The sequence below is a fragment of the Larus michahellis genome, chromosome 2, assembly GCF_964199755.1.
Source record: "Larus michahellis chromosome 2, bLarMic1.1, whole genome shotgun sequence".
NCBI lineage: Eukaryota > Metazoa > Chordata > Aves > Charadriiformes > Laridae > Larus > Larus michahellis.
In genome coordinates, this window is record NC_133897.1 from 49,067,441 (window position 1) to 49,086,135 (window position 18,695).

General features: G+C 38.5%; 1 protein-coding gene across 1 annotated transcript in view; it reads right to left on the reverse strand.

Annotated features, from left to right (window-relative positions):
• Window positions 1-17,605, reverse strand: part of LARS2 (leucyl-tRNA synthetase 2, mitochondrial) — an 89,091-nt gene extending 71,486 nt beyond the window's left edge. Inside the window, exons 1-4 of the mRNA XM_074575225.1 lie at window positions 17,535-17,605; window positions 13,876-14,126; window positions 11,902-12,030; window positions 1,793-1,884 (exon numbers count right to left, since the gene is read on the reverse strand). Coding sequence (XP_074431326.1) covers window positions 1,793-1,884; window positions 11,902-12,030; window positions 13,876-14,109 — 455 coding nt within the window. The 5' untranslated portion in view covers window positions 14,110-14,126; window positions 17,535-17,605. The remainder of the gene's footprint in view (window positions 1-1,792; window positions 1,885-11,901; window positions 12,031-13,875; window positions 14,127-17,534) is intronic.
• Between the last annotated feature and the right edge of the window lie 1,090 nt (window positions 17,606-18,695).

Sequence of the window (18,695 nt, forward strand, 5' to 3'; positions counted from 1 at the left end):
AACAAACAAACAAACAAGAGTATGTAATTAATTTTCCTATTTGGATGTTATTATAACCAGTCCCAATGATGATGTGCTAGCTTGTCTCAGTTTGTTGTTACAATATTGTTATCTAACTCTTAAAACTGGACAATCACTCTTTTCAGTACTACGGAAATTTTCAAAGCAAAATTTTCAAAGTAAAATTTTCTTCCAGTATAAAACGTCTTGTACTTTTAACTACTAGCTGAACTGCTTTAAGTGTACAGAACAATATGCACCCATTAACAAGAAAAGAGAAAAAACCAGAATAGCACAGAATGTAGCAGAAGAGGTTCAGCTCAGGCTGTGCCACACTTTTTGACACAGCCCTGACAAACTGCTTAGAGGAGACAGGCCAAGCTGCTACGGCACTTTGCTATTGCAGTCTCTCTGCCCCGCATGCTCACTGCTTTTCTATTGAACCAATTCAACCCAGTCAGCTGACAGAATGGCTTTCTTCTGAGTTAGCAAGCTGACTCAGTTCAACAAGATGTCCTATGGGTGCCAAAGCGAGTACAAGAGGTGAGGAGGGACGATGTAGTAGACAGAAGGGGAAAACACTAACCCTTTTATAGTCAACAAGCACTTAATGTCAGCCTCGTTGTCTCAAAACGACAACTGTCACTTCTTTGGGCCTCAGTTGTCATGTAGGTACAGATGACAACACTCTATGTGGTGAAGTTTCCATCAACATAACTGAGTTAAAAATGAGGCACTCAGAAATAACACATACGTAGATTTGTTTTACAGCTGAGCTTCAGTAGGCTTATTGAAGGAAAACAGAAATCATCAATTTACTGACCCTGCTACAATATAACTGATAGCCCACAACACACTGCAGAGTGATGGTTCAGACACTCAAAAGAACAAAGCCAAGATTTTGTGTCTTGATGGTTCTCACACATATTTTCATCTAAACCATACATGAAGGAAATTTTAAAAAATGAGCATAAATAACTCAGAATTTGTGTGTAGTGCACTCATGCATTCTTCCTAGGTGAAATCAGTTGCCATCATATTTTAGCTGCAAGAGTATCAAGTATCATAACACGGGACCAGAAGCACGAAAAAAAACTTAAAAGAAACAGCATTATCAAAGGAGGAAATGGATCAAGGTCCAAAAAGATACCACAGCTAGATTACTGCAGCCAGAGCACAACAAACAGCTACACTTCAGAAGACTGGTTGCAAAGTAATTTATAGATTAATTAATGTTTACTTATATAACTTTCTATGCATTTTAAAGAATATTAGGGGAACACAACATCCAGTTCTGTGGTCTAAAGCCCAAAATTTTCACAGAAATCAGCAGCAATAATGACTGCTTATCACTTTCCAAGACTCAGTCTCAAATGAAAAAAACTGTCTTATTCCTCTTTTGCATGGGACTGAAAACTGCTATTAAATCTAACCACGTAGCTCATGATTTTCAACTGTCTATTCTATACTAAGATTTAACTCACCATAATGAAATTCTGATTTATTTCTTACTCACTGATTTGGGTGTTTGGGAAATGTCACTCTTTCAATATTCTACCTTTTTACAAGTTATAAGTAATTGAGATGAAAACCTTGAAAATCATCCTGATACATTTGTTTTTCAAAACTGAATCATCTGTACAGTTCCATAAAACAATGGGCAAATAACCCTGGTTCTTTCTGTACTTTCTTCTATTTCTACACTGGTTTTGCTCTGTTTTGTTGGTTTATGGGGGTCACAGCATAGGTATTCCCAGTGGAAATGTCATATTACTTAAATTCATTAAAGTACCTTTGTGTCCAGCGTGCAGGGTGAAGCCCATGTTCAACTGCAGCATTTTCTGCTGGTAAACCAAATGCATCCCATCCCATTGGATTTATCACCTGTCAGCAAAAAGAAAAAAAAACAAACACAACCTTACATAATTTTCTGGAATGGCATCAACACCACACACAGACCTCAAAATAATAATCAGTGTTCTGCATCCAAATAATGAGCAGTGTTTTGCATTGCAGTATTTGCTTTGTCTGAACTGAACCTCTTCCAAACATGCCCACTATGGCTAGGTCTGTTTTAAAAGATGAATATTGCATACTTGCTATCTACAATGTGATGTTAGAGGGAGCTTAAAGTATTATGTAATAAATCCCCATGACTATTTCAATACCAGGTTAACAATGACAAAAATCAATCTTTGTAGATTTGTGTGGTGGCCAAAGTTAGCAGTTGGTGCTACTGCTAAACAGAACCAAATATTCATCTGAAAGGAGGAGGAGAAGAAAGCACGCAAAACTAATTGAACCAACAGTTTTATAACAGTACCTGATGTGTAGCCTACTATTTTTTTTCCTTTTGTTGAAGAAAAAAAGAAAAATACCCTATGATAACCTTAAATCCAACAGATAAAGTTACGAGGATGGGGGGGAAAGTTTTAGTCAAATTTTACTAAAAAGTCTGCAGATTGAAAAATTGTATTTCAAGACCTCAAATAAAGGTGGAGAAAATGTTTACTACAAAATATAATAGATAATTTTTTGAAGTAGATATATACCTTTCCTATTAACATGCAAATTATTTAGAAGAATAATCCAGCAACACAGTAAGTATTAAAAAAATTGCTTAATAATCAAGGAAAGAATGACCACTAGTTAGAAGCTGTCATTAAGCACACTTACATATTGGGTACCTGATAAAACCAATCCCATTTCTTACACCTACAAATGTGCTATAAATTCAACAATTATGATTAAAGTTACACAAGTTTAACAATAGCCAAACAGGACTGAGTAACATTTTAAAGGTTGTAAGAATTAAAAGAATAAATATTTTTACACCTTTAAATATGTATTTATATAAAGAACTTGTTCTTCTGTGGCACGAAAGCAAACAAGCAGTAAGCAAGCAAGCCCAGCAATACTAATCTCATAAGCTATCTCAATGTGAAAAATCTGTTCGTTTCCAAAGCTTAAGAGCTACTTTTGTCACTGGTTTAAATTATTTTTATTCTTCTTTGCCACAACCTTTCAATCCTCTGACTTCAATGCATTCTTTCATAAGAAATATTTTATAGAACTGTTTAGAAAGGTGCCTTAGGCACCAGCTCAGTGTAAAAGCAACAGGATGTAACAGATGTGACTCCTCAACATTCTCGATTTCGATACTGAGCTAAAACTAAACCTGCTGTATATCATTACTCTGCTCGTGCAGCAACAAAACCAAAGGTATTAAACTGTGATCAACTGTGATTCAAGCCAGTACAGTAAGGGTCCATGCACAGCACAATTTTTATTTATAAATCTAATAGAAATTGGAATGCTATTCTGTGTTACAAATTTTCCCCGTTATCCAATAGATTATTATTCCTCCTGTCACAGCGTCAGAAATATAAAAGTCAGATTTCCTAACTCCCCACTTCCTCATGTTATAAGCGTTACATGGAAAATCTCATTTGGAGCACAAACCACTTGCCGATGCCCCACTGAAGCACACCTTTCCCAGCCTTTCTCCTCTCCCTCCCTCTGCTAGTAATTAAAACTCTTGGTATAAGAGAGAAACAAAAATGAAAAAAAAAAAAAAAAGGTAAACTTTACATAAACTACAAATCTCAATAGATTTTTGTAAGGACACAATAAATATTAGTTTCTGCAGCTCAGCTCTTTTTGACCATTATTAGTGCTGACCACCTGGCTCTAGACAGAAATGATCAAATAAACCATGTTTTTTGTCCATGTAGAATACATATTTTCTCTTATTTAAACACTGTTCCTTTAGACAAATGCCCTACATTTGCATCCCTACAAATACCTTCTTTTTCTATAAGCTGATGCACATAAAGTGAGATTAAAAAAACTACTCTTGATTAATTTTTGTAAAATTTGGCTTCTGAAGATATCCTGGCTATAGATAAGCAGCCAAAAGCAAGGCACAATCTCATTTCTCACGCTCATGAGCAAAAGGATGTGGGAGGAACAGCTTCACTACCGGTGACAAGCTCCCCAAAAGGGCTGACTGATGCTCCAGACAGCTAATGTGCAGACATTTTATCACTGTACCATCAGTGCTAGCAGGAGTTATCTGCTCACGCAGATCTTCCCAATTCTAGCATGTATATTAAAAATATCATACAGTGTATTCACTTATCACATTCAAAAGACAGTTCAATTTAACAACCAATAACATTCCTCAAGTTAAAGGGCTGAAGAAATAAGCTAATTCAAGTTTCAATCAGAAACCTGAATTTAAAGAGACATTAAAAATATCCTCAAATTAATCTCCAGGATAGATCTATTTATGTAGTTGCTATAGAGATGAATGTAACACACAGTGGTTTAGAAAATGATTTCAAGTTTATTGTCTCTTTTACTTCTCTACCGTGAATGGATTTGAAAGGTTTGTGAAATGCATTTGTCTAAACAATAGGTCAGCTTCTTCTGGCTGGAATGTGTTACGTATCTGCAGTTAAAACGCCACAGTCTCCACATAGCACTTGGCGTTACATCTTAACTCTGCTTAGCCAACATAAAACACAAGGCTGAGATTAACTATATCGTTCTGAAAAACATCAAAAATCTCAAGAGACATGGAAGGGGAGAAGAAAACATACTCCTAACATGTCAGAAGTTGGCACAAAGACTAAAGGAACAGTTTGACTGTTCAAAACAACAAAAAATAGGAAGAAAGCAATTTTGCAGACCAAAGGGTATTCTTTGTAGCTCCTTCATCATAGGCTCTAACCAGCAGAAAACCTGGCTGCTCCCTTCAGCATTACAGACGAGCAGAAGAAAAGAAAAAAAAGTTATCCACTTTCTTGAATGCTGACTTGATTGCTTCCCACAGCAGTCTCCAAACCTTATGCAACTGAGGGATCGATTCTGCTCACTAGAGTGACCGTTCCTCCAAGCATCGCTCCTCTGTACAGACAGTATTTTCTCTAAGCCGCAAGGAGAAAGAAAAACAAATAATGAACATATCTCGTAAGAGGAGGCCTGCATAAGTCCGCAGATGTCTACACCTGGTAAAAGAAGGCAGACTGTAGTTTCACAGTCATTTTAAGACAGACAGTACTCTCTCCAAAGGTAGCTCTGTGTTTCTGGTCTTCATGATTAAGTGGACAGGCAAAATCTCCCTGGTTAAAACTACTAGGTTAGTCTTGAACACAGAGTGCTTAAGATCCTCAGAAGTTCGCATGATCTGGCAAGATCAGCTATGAAGGACTGGCATTTTCAACCATTCAGCATACTATGTTTTGCACAGGAACATGAAGTGGCAAGGAAGTGATTTATTCGTGTGTGAGGAACAAAGTGCCTGGCAACTGCCACACTGAGCGTTCTTTTCAGGATAGATTATTAAAAAGGAAAACAGTTGCATCATGAAACATTTTAGATCCCAACAACTCTGACTTCATAGTAGTTCGCAGCATCGCTGAAAGAATCACTTCACAGCATGGTCAAAAATCTGTTATTAACGATGGCTAGAGCTCTTAACGTGGGACAAAGCAGAGGAAGACAGTATCTTCCATTAATTCATTTCTGAGATCTCAGCTCTTCCTCTCAGAGGATTTTCATCTATTCACTGCCGTAACAATCAGCCCATCACACTGACATTAGTAGGCGAGATCAGCAAGTACTATGTAACACAAAGCTGACAATAATCTCATAACACTCAGTTCTCTGCCTCCATCAACATAACTAGGACAGACGATTCAGTGAATTTTCCTTAATGTTTGTAAGAAAACAAAGAATTTGCTCTCCTGATGGGCTCAGTATATCTCAAGACTATGACCAGGGAGCTGATGTATCTTTCTTACATCTGGATCGATGCATTCTAAATTTTAAGAAAGACAGCAGAATCAGTGTCAAAAATGCCTGTAAACAAATATATTCATTTCAGAGAATGTGAGATAAGAGAGCCAAAAATGAAAATGAAGAGGTTTGCTGACAGATTAGTGAGTGGAATCAATACAGCAAAGTCTACGTTCTGTCTGTAGTTATAGCCCCATGACACACTGAACGTGAACTAACCAAGAAAGGCTGACAAAATAGGCGATCTGTGGTCACGGGTTCCAGCTGCCAGAAAACACCCCTCACTCCAGCAGCAACTTTCTGTCATCCTCCTTGCACTTATCTCACAATTGTGCAACCACACACAAGTGAGAGACACAGTAAGGACACGCAGTTGGAGAGGGGAAAGGAGAGGACTCCTTCCACTGGCTGCCTACAATTAGGCTGAACGTGCCAAAAATCTGATTTGTACATCAACAGATTACAGATACAACACATTTGAAATATAAGATCTCCACCTGAATGCAGCCTAGATTGTCTTTAAAGTGTACTAGGCAATAATCACCATTACACAACAGCTAAAAATCACCACCACCAAACACAAAAACCCCAAGCAGGCAAGGCACACCTGCAAATAGGTTAAAATTACGAATTTTTGACTAGTGTGTACATTCTAGCAAGGACTATTTCAATGATCCGCTGCAACAGAATGCTGCATACTTGCATTCTGATAAGGCACTTTCAAATTAAGAAATAATCAACCCACACAGATTTCTATCAAAACATAACTCTGCTTAAAAAATACTCTCATTTATTTTTTGTTCTTACAAGATATAAAATTCAAGAAATTATTCTACAAGCACACACTACTACAAACATTTAGAAAACAAAGGTGTCACTCATCTCCTTAATCTCACATATTCTTGTATAACATAATTGCATTTAAAATAATATCTCGTTTTCTCTCTCTTTCAAAATGAAACAGAGTGAGCTAATTAACACTTTCAGTACTCGCTACTGGAAAACTAAATTTATACAAGATTCAATTCACATAGGATACTTGTAATACTTTCCCCTTGGTTTATACCACAGAAAATAACCTGGCAAAAGGACGTAACAGCCTCACACAAAAAAATGGTGGAGAACAGCAGCTAATGATGATCGGAAAATGGAACTGTATCGAAATAATTCATCCTACTATGAATTCATTATAAAGTTTTAATTAAACTTGCCTGTCTTTCTTCAATACCGTTCACTTTTACAATTTCAAGAGTATTAAGATTCACTGCTGAAAGGGAAAACAATGAATGACAATACATACAATTTAAAAAAAGATGTTCTGCATAAAATGAAAATCCTCTTTAAGTCATTTTGGGATATTGTGGAAATATCACCGACAGCATTCCAATCCTATCTATCAGGAGCAGTTTAAGTATAAGTTAAGAAATCTGATCCTAGTGTACAGGAATTTCATCCTGAATTGTTCAATGATCATTCTAATATCTGCACAACTTGCATAGGACAGCCTCGCTGTGGTATCAATTACAATTCAAAATTTTATTAAAAGATATCACAGGAACTATTGAACTGAATCACTCTCTATTTACTGATTGCTAAGGGAATTATTCTCAGTCCTCTGAGAGGCACAAATTATCCACTTTGGAATTTATCAAAGACATGATAATGATAGCATGATAAAGCATCGGTAAATACTTTTTCCCCAAGCAGCAGCAGACTGGAAATCTGCCACGGTGAAAATCACCGTGAATATCTCTATAATTTGTACATGGCACTCTCAAATAATGAATAGGAAATCTCTTAACTTCTTACAAAACTCATACATTTGAATTCACAACACGCATGTAAATTTACGGAGAAAACACAACCAGAAACTTCAGTTGAGATCTGGATTGGTTTACTAATACATATACAATTGTAATTTAAAATATAAAAATTACTTTTTCATAGCATTTTTAAGGAAATATGTTTCTAATAAGATCTGTGACTAGAACTCTCCATACACAAAAATTGTTTTAATTGCACTGCAAGAAAAATGTTATCCTTGACACATTTTCGAAAGAGACTAGCTCACTGCATTCATGCTAAGTAATCTATACGGGTTACAGTTCCCACGCAATGACTTCAAACTTCATCTTCAGTAATTAGAATGTAAACAACTTATCTTACAACAGATGTACTCTATAAATCATTTACCCAGCAACCTAATCCAAGTGCATGACAGAGTTTGTTTCTCATGCACTGCCTACAGGTACTTGAGCAGTGTTGGAACAAGACAATGCTTCACTGGTCAGATCTTCGGGTAAAACAACCAGGACTTCATCACCCATCGGCATAATCAATGTGCTGACTCCGAATCAATACAACCCTGGTGATTACCTCTGTACTGCAATACACATATTCATGCACCTCCTACTGAAAACTCTGCGAAACTTATCACCCATCAGTACACTGAAAAAGTGACTGCCCATCGCGATGTTACACTTGCATTAAATCCCACCTTTGCACACCATTTAATAAATGATCAGCCAGTCAGGTATTGCAGAAAAGGCTGCTGCTCATTAGGTATTCTGTTTGATTGCCCATTTTCAGTGTCACTAGTCATCAATATCAACTACAGCTTTAATGGCAAAGCACTATTTCTTCCAACTACCAGGAGGAAAAAAGAGCAACAAATATTTATTTTCCCACTTAAAATGTTGGTGAAGTACAGGTTTCTGGCAAATATCAGTAGATTTCAGTGCATATTACCTCTCCAGAATATTTTAATTGAAACAAAATCAGATCCTATCCAGCTAGAGAAATGAAGTGGTCCTTTTTAGAAAAACAAAAAACCAGCATCCAAAGGATTTAACACTTTCTCAGTTAAGACTTCAAACTACCTCCAATATGAAGAAATCACACGAATGCATTCCAAAGAATGGTTCCAATTTACTAAAGGAGCTCTAATCCCTTTGTAAAGGCATTCAAGCTTATCCTACTTAAGTATTATAACAAATAAGACAATTACTGCCTGTTGAGATTAAGTCAATATGAAACTAATTTACTATTTTCTAATGAAGGTGTTCCCTGAGAACAATATTTCCACCTTATTCAATATACATTACTCTCATACTCAACCATTTATACTAGTCAACTACGTACACAACATATATATTTTCCCTGATATTTTCTCTCACTGTTTATTAGACAACAAATATACATTGCAGTCTGAAGTTTTCCCTGGGAACTGTTAAGTCTCAATGGTTTTGCCTGGTATTTTTCATGGTAACAGCCCATCATCATTCCTTGCTGCCTTACGAACACTTTCAACCTACCTGTATTGCTTCTAGCACAGTTTTATGACTTGCTAACCAAGGTCAATTCTACATCTATATGTGGAGATACAGTTCCTAAGATTATTTTCAATGACTCTTCCTTTTTTGTTAGTTTGGAAATGATGGAAGCAATTACTACTCAAAAATCTTACCCTAACCTTGCCTTGAATACCTGAAATGCGTTCACTTCTACTTAGGATTTTAACTTCGGAAAAATTAGTAGTCCTGAGCTTTCAAACATGCAATATTAAAGCTGAATTTTCAGAAAGAAAAACCGTATTTAAAAAACCAATAGAATAACTTCCAAATTACTCATACTAATTTTTTTTTTCTAAAGCATTCTTTCTTTTTATGTACTGCAGAATTCCAGTAATTCCCTGAATACAGGGGAAAACATTTTTCTTGGGTATATCAAATTTTCCATATGATAAGACATAACCTGGTCATAGCCTACAACCATCACAATGAAGAAATCTTTAACAGATGGGACAACTGTGACAATTGCCAGAGAAAACATCTAGAGGCTGATAAATTAATTGCAAGGAGAAAATCAATTATAAAGACTTTAATTCTAAGTGATGGAGAAATTAGCATGGCTAATAAAGAAAAGGTTTTTTAAGGTAAATTTAAGTTCCAGCAAGTTAATGTACGTCACTAACAGAACAGCTCTTAGTCTGACATGCTCAGAAAATCATTTGAGAGATCTGTAATGTCTCCTAACCGTATATGAAGGCTAAATTCTCTGGGTGCCCACCTTTGGTCATAAATAGATGTTCAAAGTGGTTAACACAACAGAAGATATATGTATTTATAGAAATCCAGCAGGTTCTACAGGCACTCACTCTTCAAATAAGCTGAAATGCAAGATTTAAAAACTGCAGAAGACTTTCAAAACTTTTCTGGAAAAAATAGGCAGCTGTGGAAATCAAAACTTGCTTTCATAGTAGCTGTTGTATTTCATTGCAATTATATTATCTTTTCATTTTCTCCAAAAGTTTCTACTAAAGGTGCTTAATTCCCTTGTATTCAAAAGCTAACACCTACAGCATCCTACTGGACGTAGACAATTATTTTCCCTTTATTTTAGCTAGCAGAAGTTTTCATCTCTCTGAACAGAAATTTAGTAGATACCTCCACTATTATTGATGAGAGACGAGCTATGTCCTGAAATAACATCTCCAGTGGTCTTAACATCAAGCAAGAATCAAAAGTCCCTTCAAGAGCCCAGCTGGCTCAATAGTTTTAATGAGATCTAAGTTCTGGTCATTCAGAGGCGTTAGGAAAGATTAGTATTACAACAGATATTGGTTTGTTTTTTTTTTTTCTCATTTAAAGTCTAAGGTAGTTATTTCTTTTTCCTGTAATTTTAAAAACATGCGAATGCATTTCTGTGAAGCAACAGCACATATTCAGTGCGCAGTATGTTCATCATTGGCATAAAATACATAGTATTTGGAAAGGCAGCACACTGAATAATGCAGTGACAATACCTTTAAGAGTCTCATGGATGGTGATAAATCCAGGAAACGCTCCACTTCTGCAGCACTTGTAGCAAGGAAATAGCACTTAGTACCACAACCAGCAACTAACATTTATTCCTCCATTTCATCTTCCCTGTACTCCTTTGAGGGTCTGATTCCTATATTCTTGAACTGCTCCTTCTCTCTCATACATTAGAGAGAATTCCTTTCCAAGTCTCATCCTAGATTATTGCCTATGGCTATGTCCTTCCTTTTGTTCCTTATCCTAAAATTGGGTATTCTCTTTCCATATTCCTCCTTTCTACCATTTCCCAGATTCTTAACATTTTCCCCCTACCAATTGTCTTCTTCCTGCTTAATACGGCTGTCACTCAGGCCACAATTCTACCACAGCTTCCTCACATCCTTCAAATTTTACCCACCAGCCTTCACTGCAGAACACCAACCACGACCCCACCTGTATACGGCAGGGACTAGGCCCTAAGCTACATCCTCTACCTACTGGAGAGAGAGAAGGTAGCAAGGGAGAAATGATGGCAGGCATGGGGTGAACTGGGAAACAAAGGAATGCGGAAGGGAAAGTGTGATTTCTTCTTGCAGACATGGCCAGTAGTTGTCTTAGCCTACCTCGTAGACCTACACTCTCAGAAGACAGCATTTCATATGTATGAGCAAGGCTATAAAGTAGGCAAGCCAAGGAGTCAGCTGCTACGGAACAGAAACTTGTGCAGTTACAGCCAGGTGACCTGATGTGTGATGGGACCCTGTTCATACAACTTATGGCAGTGATGAGAATGGGTTTCCCTCCAAGCTGGCAGAGAGGAGAAGGATGTCCCTCCCATGCAGACAAAGGACATCGACCTTTTGTCAGGAGCAGAAGAGGTGAGTTGATTTCTATGGTGTCTGTTTTCTCTTGCCAGCTACACTTTTTTCTCCCCCATGGTCCCACCTAGAGGTCAGTAGTGTCTTCAGTCTCCACTCATAGAAATGCTGTGGCCCACTGGTCTCATTGACACTGTGCCGTGCACCAATAGATTCAGGTAGCTGTTACAGCATCAGCTGTATTATTTGAGATAGCTTCTAACGATTTGTTATCAACTGTGAGTTCCGAACAAACACCACCTGTTTTTAAAAAGTCTAAAATGTCAATATTCAAAGCTCCACAGGTCATTATCCATGCATTTGTAGTCTATATTCCGACTAAGCCTTCACCTTCATGAATTTTGGAAAATACTAATTTCCTAACCAACTGTGACGTTAAAACATCAAAAAAACACCCGGTCCTACTGCCAATCTTTTCTTACCTGCATCCCTCTCATTTTCTGGAACCGAGCTACTGCATCACTGATGGTGTAGACACGAACATGGCCCATGTGAAGCTTTCCAGAAGGATATGGGAACATAGAAAGCACATAAAATTTTGGTCTTGATTTCTAGAAAGAAATTTTTAGAAAGTTATAACTCCATGAGTTAGCATTTCACTTAAATAAATACATGCACACATTATAAACTGCACAGTGCCATGAAAAAACACAAGGTTCTGCTGGAACTGATCCAAGTGAGCACTGACCAAGTTTCTAGGATGAAATTTTTTGGGGCTGTAAATGGAGGTGTTTCACCAGATTTTGCTGCCATCTCATCAATTTATATTAGTATTTGTATGACACCTGAAAATTGTTTTTAATCAACTTTTACTCAAAAAAAGGTATATTAACATAACTGCATCTTAACAAATCACCATTCCCTACCATAGCAGCTGTCACTAATTATCTATGTACTCCTAATCTGTCCCACCAAAAAAACAAAATATGACAGGTTAAATTATCACCTCAACAGTTATCCTCTTAACAGTTACACAGGTGTTTTACTTTGTGCTTACAGCAAATACAGAGCTCACTCAGGGCCAGTTGCTTTTTGTCAGCTGAACTGCAGTAACTCACTGAGTGACTAACTCAATCATTTGCAATTGCATGAACATCCACTGAAGGAAAACTGTTCAGCTTCACTACATATGTTCAGATCCAAAGACATCTTACAAGCAGTATCTTGCATAGTGAAAAGAAAGTAAAAATTTCATTTAGTTTGGATTGAGTAAATTGACAGAAGTTACAAAGAAAACAAACATTATCTCTCACATAAATTATTTCTAATACACCTTGTTTACCATTGAATTTATCATTGATATATGCTTGATAAGTTCCTACATTATTTTTCTTATGTTAATAATGCAAAAAAAAAAATAAATTATGCACAGCTTTTACTACTCTGGACCAGACTCTATTAATATTTATCAAATTACTTCTTTATCACTTTTGTCCAATAATAGCAAAATTAGAAATAATCTGAATACTTCATTGCAGTGCTACACACTATTTGCCTCTTAATATGAGATGTTATTAATTTTACTTCAACTGTAATGATAAAGTGAAAATATCATTAAAAATACAATTTAGAATTTAGTGTATGTATTTGATAAACATATGGTACCTTTGTATACAGGCATTGTAAGATATTAAAGACACAAGCATAAATTAATGCTTGCCCTGCTACATGTATGCATCCCCACTACTTTCAGTTTTCTTCCTCAGAAAAAGCAAGTCCCTTTTCTCTCTTTGATGCTTTGATAGAATCAATATTTTGTTGGACATGGGGCACATTTAGAAAAGAAGGACAAACAAACATGCAGGGGCACAAAAATGTTTTTATACCTATGTGTCTGAGCAAAATTGTGAAAGCAAAAAGAGTCAAGAGACCGAGATTACAATTGTTTTCAAGATCTTTTATTGCATGGGAAACCTTTTTTTTCTGCAAGTCACTCATCATTGGTAAAACACTGAAAACCAGAAGATATTCTTAAAAAATCACCTTCGCTTAACACAGATTTTAATGAGTCACAGTGTGTCTTGTCATAACCATCGGGAATGAGATCTTTAGAAAACTGTTTACAAAAGTTACGAATGTAGAAGATGTTTCTTTTAATACTTTAAAAATTAATTCCTAAATGTGATATAATATACAAAGAATTGGTTACTAAAACACTTCCTAAATTTACAAGCTCATACGCTGCTGGCTTTTATATCGAGATTTTTTTATTATTATTTTTCCACCTACTTCATCAAATGTTTTTAGTAATCTACTATTATATAAAAGTCTTTTCCCCTGAAATGTAACATACATCTCATCATTATAAGCAAATTGTACTAAGTAATTTTCAATTAATTTCTTTCTGAGAAAACAAAAATACCAAATGTCATTTCAAAATTTCTCATAATGCTTACATCGGTTTCTGAAATTTTGCAGAACTGATCCTTTATTCTTGGGAGCCACCATTTTTCAACTCTTTTTCTTGTCTCCAACCCATAGCTTTTTTCCCATTTCCCCGTCTCACTGTAAATAGTTCTGACACACGCTGGAACTAGTCTTCTCTGCCATTTAATTAATCCCAGGAAGCCATTTAGTTGTCTCTTCAAACATGAGGAACAAGTGCCAACTCTCTGACACACCGACTGCATTCTTATTAAGGTTATATCTGAAAAAGACAAAAATGCGTATTTCTGTCTACAATATGTAACAGGAATTCAACAGTTGTTATTACTATTATAGAGAAATTTGGTAGCTATGAAATATTTTAGCTTGATTTAGAACACTTGGTTGTTTTCCATGGTACTTGCATTTTATTCCCATGTTTGAATTATAAAAGCATTTATTTTTTAGCCAAGAGAACTAACTGTGGCTCTTGCACAGAACAAAACTGTTGTTTCATTTCTTCTCTAAAAAGATAAAATTCCTGCATTCAATCTCCCATAAAAGCAGGATCAGTCAATTGAAGGTTCAAGAAACTCGGCTGACTGAACAGAAGATGGCTAACGGGGTGTTAGTAAAAATTTAGAATGAAATAGGGAAAAGAGGAAGTTGGATGAAATTATCCTGGAAAACTACTGAATTTGTCATCACTGAAAAGAGATGGGGGAGGATGACTATAATTAGTAGATTTCAACTAGATATTCTAAACTGACTATTTTGCTAAGGGCTTCCTCCTCAGTATAGTTTCCTGCAAGAACCACATGAGAAACACTGTTCAGACAAGATATAATTTAACAAGATGATCCAAGGGCTGGAGCACCTCTCCTATGAAGACAGGCTGAGAGAGCTGGTCTTGTTCAGCCTGGAGAAGAGAAGGCTCCAAGGAGATCTTATAATGGCCTTTCAGTGCTTAATGGGGGCCTACAGGAAAGATGGGGAGGGACTCTTTATCATAGAATCACAGAATATGTTGTGTTGGAAGGGACGCTTAAAGCTCATCTAGTCCAACCCCCCTGCAGTAAGCAGGGACATCTTTAACCAGATCAGGTTGCTCAGAGCCTCATCAAGCCTGGCTTGAATGCCTCCAGGGATGGGGCCTCCACCACCTCTCTCTAGGCAACCTGTTCCAGTGTTTCACCACCCTCACTGAAAAGAACTTCATCCTAACGTCTAACCTAAACCCACCCTGCTGTAGTTTAAAACCATTGCCCCTCGTCTTATCGCTACATACCCTTGCAAACAGCCCCTCCCCAGCTTTCCTGTAGGCCCCAGGGAGTGTAGCCATAGGACAAGGGGTAACAGGTTTTAACTGAAAGAGGAGATTTATGTTAGATACTAGGATGAAATTCTTTACTGTGAAGGCAGTGAGACACTGGAACAGGTTGCCCAGGGAGGTTGTGGATGTCCCATCCCCGGAAGCGTTCAAGGCCAGGCTGGATGGGGCTTTGAGCAACCGTCTAGTGGGAGGTGTCCCTGCCCACGGCAGAGGGGTTGGAACTCAAAGATCTTTAAGGTTCCTCCCAACCCAAACCACTCTATGGTTCTTCTAAGTCAAGTAAGTAAAACAATCCAGTTCTCTTTCAACAAAAATCCAGTTAAAAGACTCCTCATATGCTTTAGATGAGGGTCCTAAAATAAAACTACTCATATGTGAGAAAGATCAAATAGTCCACAAGTTCAGGAGCAGTCTCAATGAGGTATTTACTGATTTTACATCATACAGTAGGAATATGGCATTTAAAAAAACTCTACATTTAGAGATTTCTTCCCTATGTTCACTCCTAATTGCTTTTTGAAAAATCTTGTTTGTTTATTTATATGAATATCTCCTATCCTCTGTCGTTGGATTTTTTTTCTAATTCTGGCCTATACACTTGACTATTGTACCAAGCTAGGCATTTCAGTCAGTACATAATTTTTCGTGCAGTTACATCTGTAAAGTCTCTGTGTAGAGAAAGTCTGTATAAGAAACAGTTCTATTTATTTATTTCCCATATGATAGCAACATTATCAATAGAAATTATTGCTATACCACCTAAATTAGGTCCCCAGTACAGCTTGTGGCACTTCTTCAATATTCACCACGTATGCACACACAAGCCCTCATTGCCTGTATCATTACATATCTGAAGAATTGCACCTTTTCTCTCTTACTTATCAAACAGCCTCTTTCAAATATTTTTCATTTACATAAGTTATGCCACTGCCTTGAATTTTTTGTTGCTAACCTCTAAAATGTCTCGTATTTGTAATAGTAACAAACCCAGGGCTGAACTCAGGATTCCCAGTGTAGGTGCACACAAGTTATTCATCTAATTTCTCCCCCTCCATAACTCTACACTTCTTCACTCAGCTCAAAATTAGCAAGAACATTTCAGTGCTTCACTGTTTAGCTTATTTTTATGAGTTATTTCCTTATTCCTTACTATTTCTATTATTTCAATTTATTTTACAACAGAAAGGAGCACTTCCCTTTCTTAAGATAGGCCACTTTCAGCATTGCTGATTTACAATATATATAGATATATTTTAAAACATGTTACATACATGTGAATCCTTTATTGAAGACAGAAAGGAAAGACACGAGTGAGACCCCGCACCTGCAGAAGCTCAAGAGAAGCCCGCCTGCTGATGCCATGCTTCCCAGGGCACATCTGGGTGACTCCGGGCCTTACAGGCCACGTGAGCATGGGTCAGCAGTGGATGCAAGTGGGGAAGGGGCCACAGCCTGGGTCACGCAGTGTTAGAGCAAAGCTCATTTAAACACACAGACTTCCAGGAGGAGAAAGAGATCCACGGCCCGATTCACGGTCCCAGACCTCTTCATGCACAAGATGGGGATGATCAGCAAGGCACACCTTGGGCCAAACAAGGCCCTGTACCACAAGCAAGAGAGATCGCCCTAAGTCATTTTGTTTTTCTGGGCTTGTACACATGGCACTGGGACAAGAAGGGTGTCCCTCCCCGCCACAGTTATGGGCGCCACAGCCCAGCACCGTGTGGGTCTTTCAAGGAGCAGGTTACAAGCCAAAACTAAAAGGTGTGTGAAGAAAGGAAGGAAGGGGCTGGACTGACGGAGGAACACAGGTGGAGATCCTGCTTTGGAAGGATGCACTAAGCACACAGGAGAGCAGGCCTTTACTAAATTAAGGTCGCGATAATTGCTTGCTAAGGGCCAGCACATTTCACACGCCCTACAAGTGAGGCTGGCAATCAAATTCCTTTGTTTTCCTTGCTGCTCAAATTTGAATTAAAAAAAACCCCCAAAATCTTCCAACATTTCCCCTCCCTCTCTCTTCAGTTTATTAGCACAAGCCCCGTGGGGGTGGCCCGCTGCTAGAGAACCAGGCACAGGGGCAGGCAGGTCCCTCGGCGGGAAAAAGCGAGCGGGAAACCGGTCATGGGGGACCCGGGGAGGGGCCGCAGAGAGAGCCGGACTGCCCTCCGGCTAGTGACACGGCGGCGATGCTAACCGAGGGGGCGAGCGGGAAGGGCGGAGGGCGCCCGGTTGCAGCCACCGGAGGCAAAGAGCCGCCCAGGGGGGGAGCGTGAGGACGGAGCGAGGGGCGAGGCGGCAGTTAGAGCCGTTGGGGCTGACAGAAGGCGAGCCCCGCCGGCGGGGGGGGACCGTTACCTGCGCGCGGCAGCCACGCGCCCTCAACTTGCCGTCTTCATCCTGGGCGCCGCCATCTTGGTCGGGGGGGGGGGGGGGGGGGTGGGGTGGGGGAGTTTGCGCATGCGCCGCCGGGGCGCCGTCCCCCGGCCGGAGCTCGTCTGGGTCCCTGGGCCCTGACCAAACGGTCTGAGGGCCGAAAAACCTGCCAGAAAATCACCCGTGTTTCGAAGCCGTGGGCCTCCCGGCAGGCGGAACGGGAGGGAAGGGTAGCGTGCCGCCGAAACGGCAGCCTTGCCGAAGGCCACCCGGGAAAGATCTCTCAGTGGGCGTTCGCTGAGGAAGACAGAGGCTGGGCACCTCAGTAACGCATAAGGGTGCTCCAGAGGGTCTTGTGTGGGGCAACGTGAGGCAACATTTGTCACCTGTATCTTTGTATTTCAGCTATTGAACATGTAAACTTGAGAGATTAACAGTAAATAAAAAGATTAAATGAGCTGGGATTAAATCCCCATGTAAATTGCACAGTGATTAATTTTGCACATGTCCACAGAATATACAGGTACTCTTTAAAGTGACCATATAATTTAGGGGTAGATCTCAGCAGCATTTTGTCTTCAATAATTTTATTTCCTTTCTGTAATTTTTTTTTTTAAGGCAGATTCTGAAATAAAGCCAATAGTTTTTTTGTGATGTCATTTTGACTAATGAGAAAAAAAAGCAGCAGTCAATAAAGACAATCTAGAGCAGCGTAATTAATTCTATCTCTGGCTGGAAAACAACATCTTACCCAGTTGTCAACACTGCGCAGTTCAGAGTTGTTTTTAATTACTGCAAGTTGCTTGCGGTAGCCTCCAAGGAACAAGAATTTTTTTTTTTTTCCTGTGGCTTGTGCCCTTTTGCTGTTGGCAACTGTTGATTCATTTTTAAACCTTTTTCTTCACTGTTTTGTTTCCAGTGGAGTTCAAACCAACACACTTTGTTTATGCAATGCAATGCCTACAGTAAGGTGAACCTTTTTTGTATGCTAGAGATAGAGGCTTCTTACATGACTAAAAATAAGTATTTACTGAGTATAAGTTTTCTGCTTGGTTGTATGTACCTGTCAAGTATGCTTAAATTATAACCTTTTCACTGCAAAAACGAACTGAGAGCAGATCTGATGCTTACTCTGCTTATAAA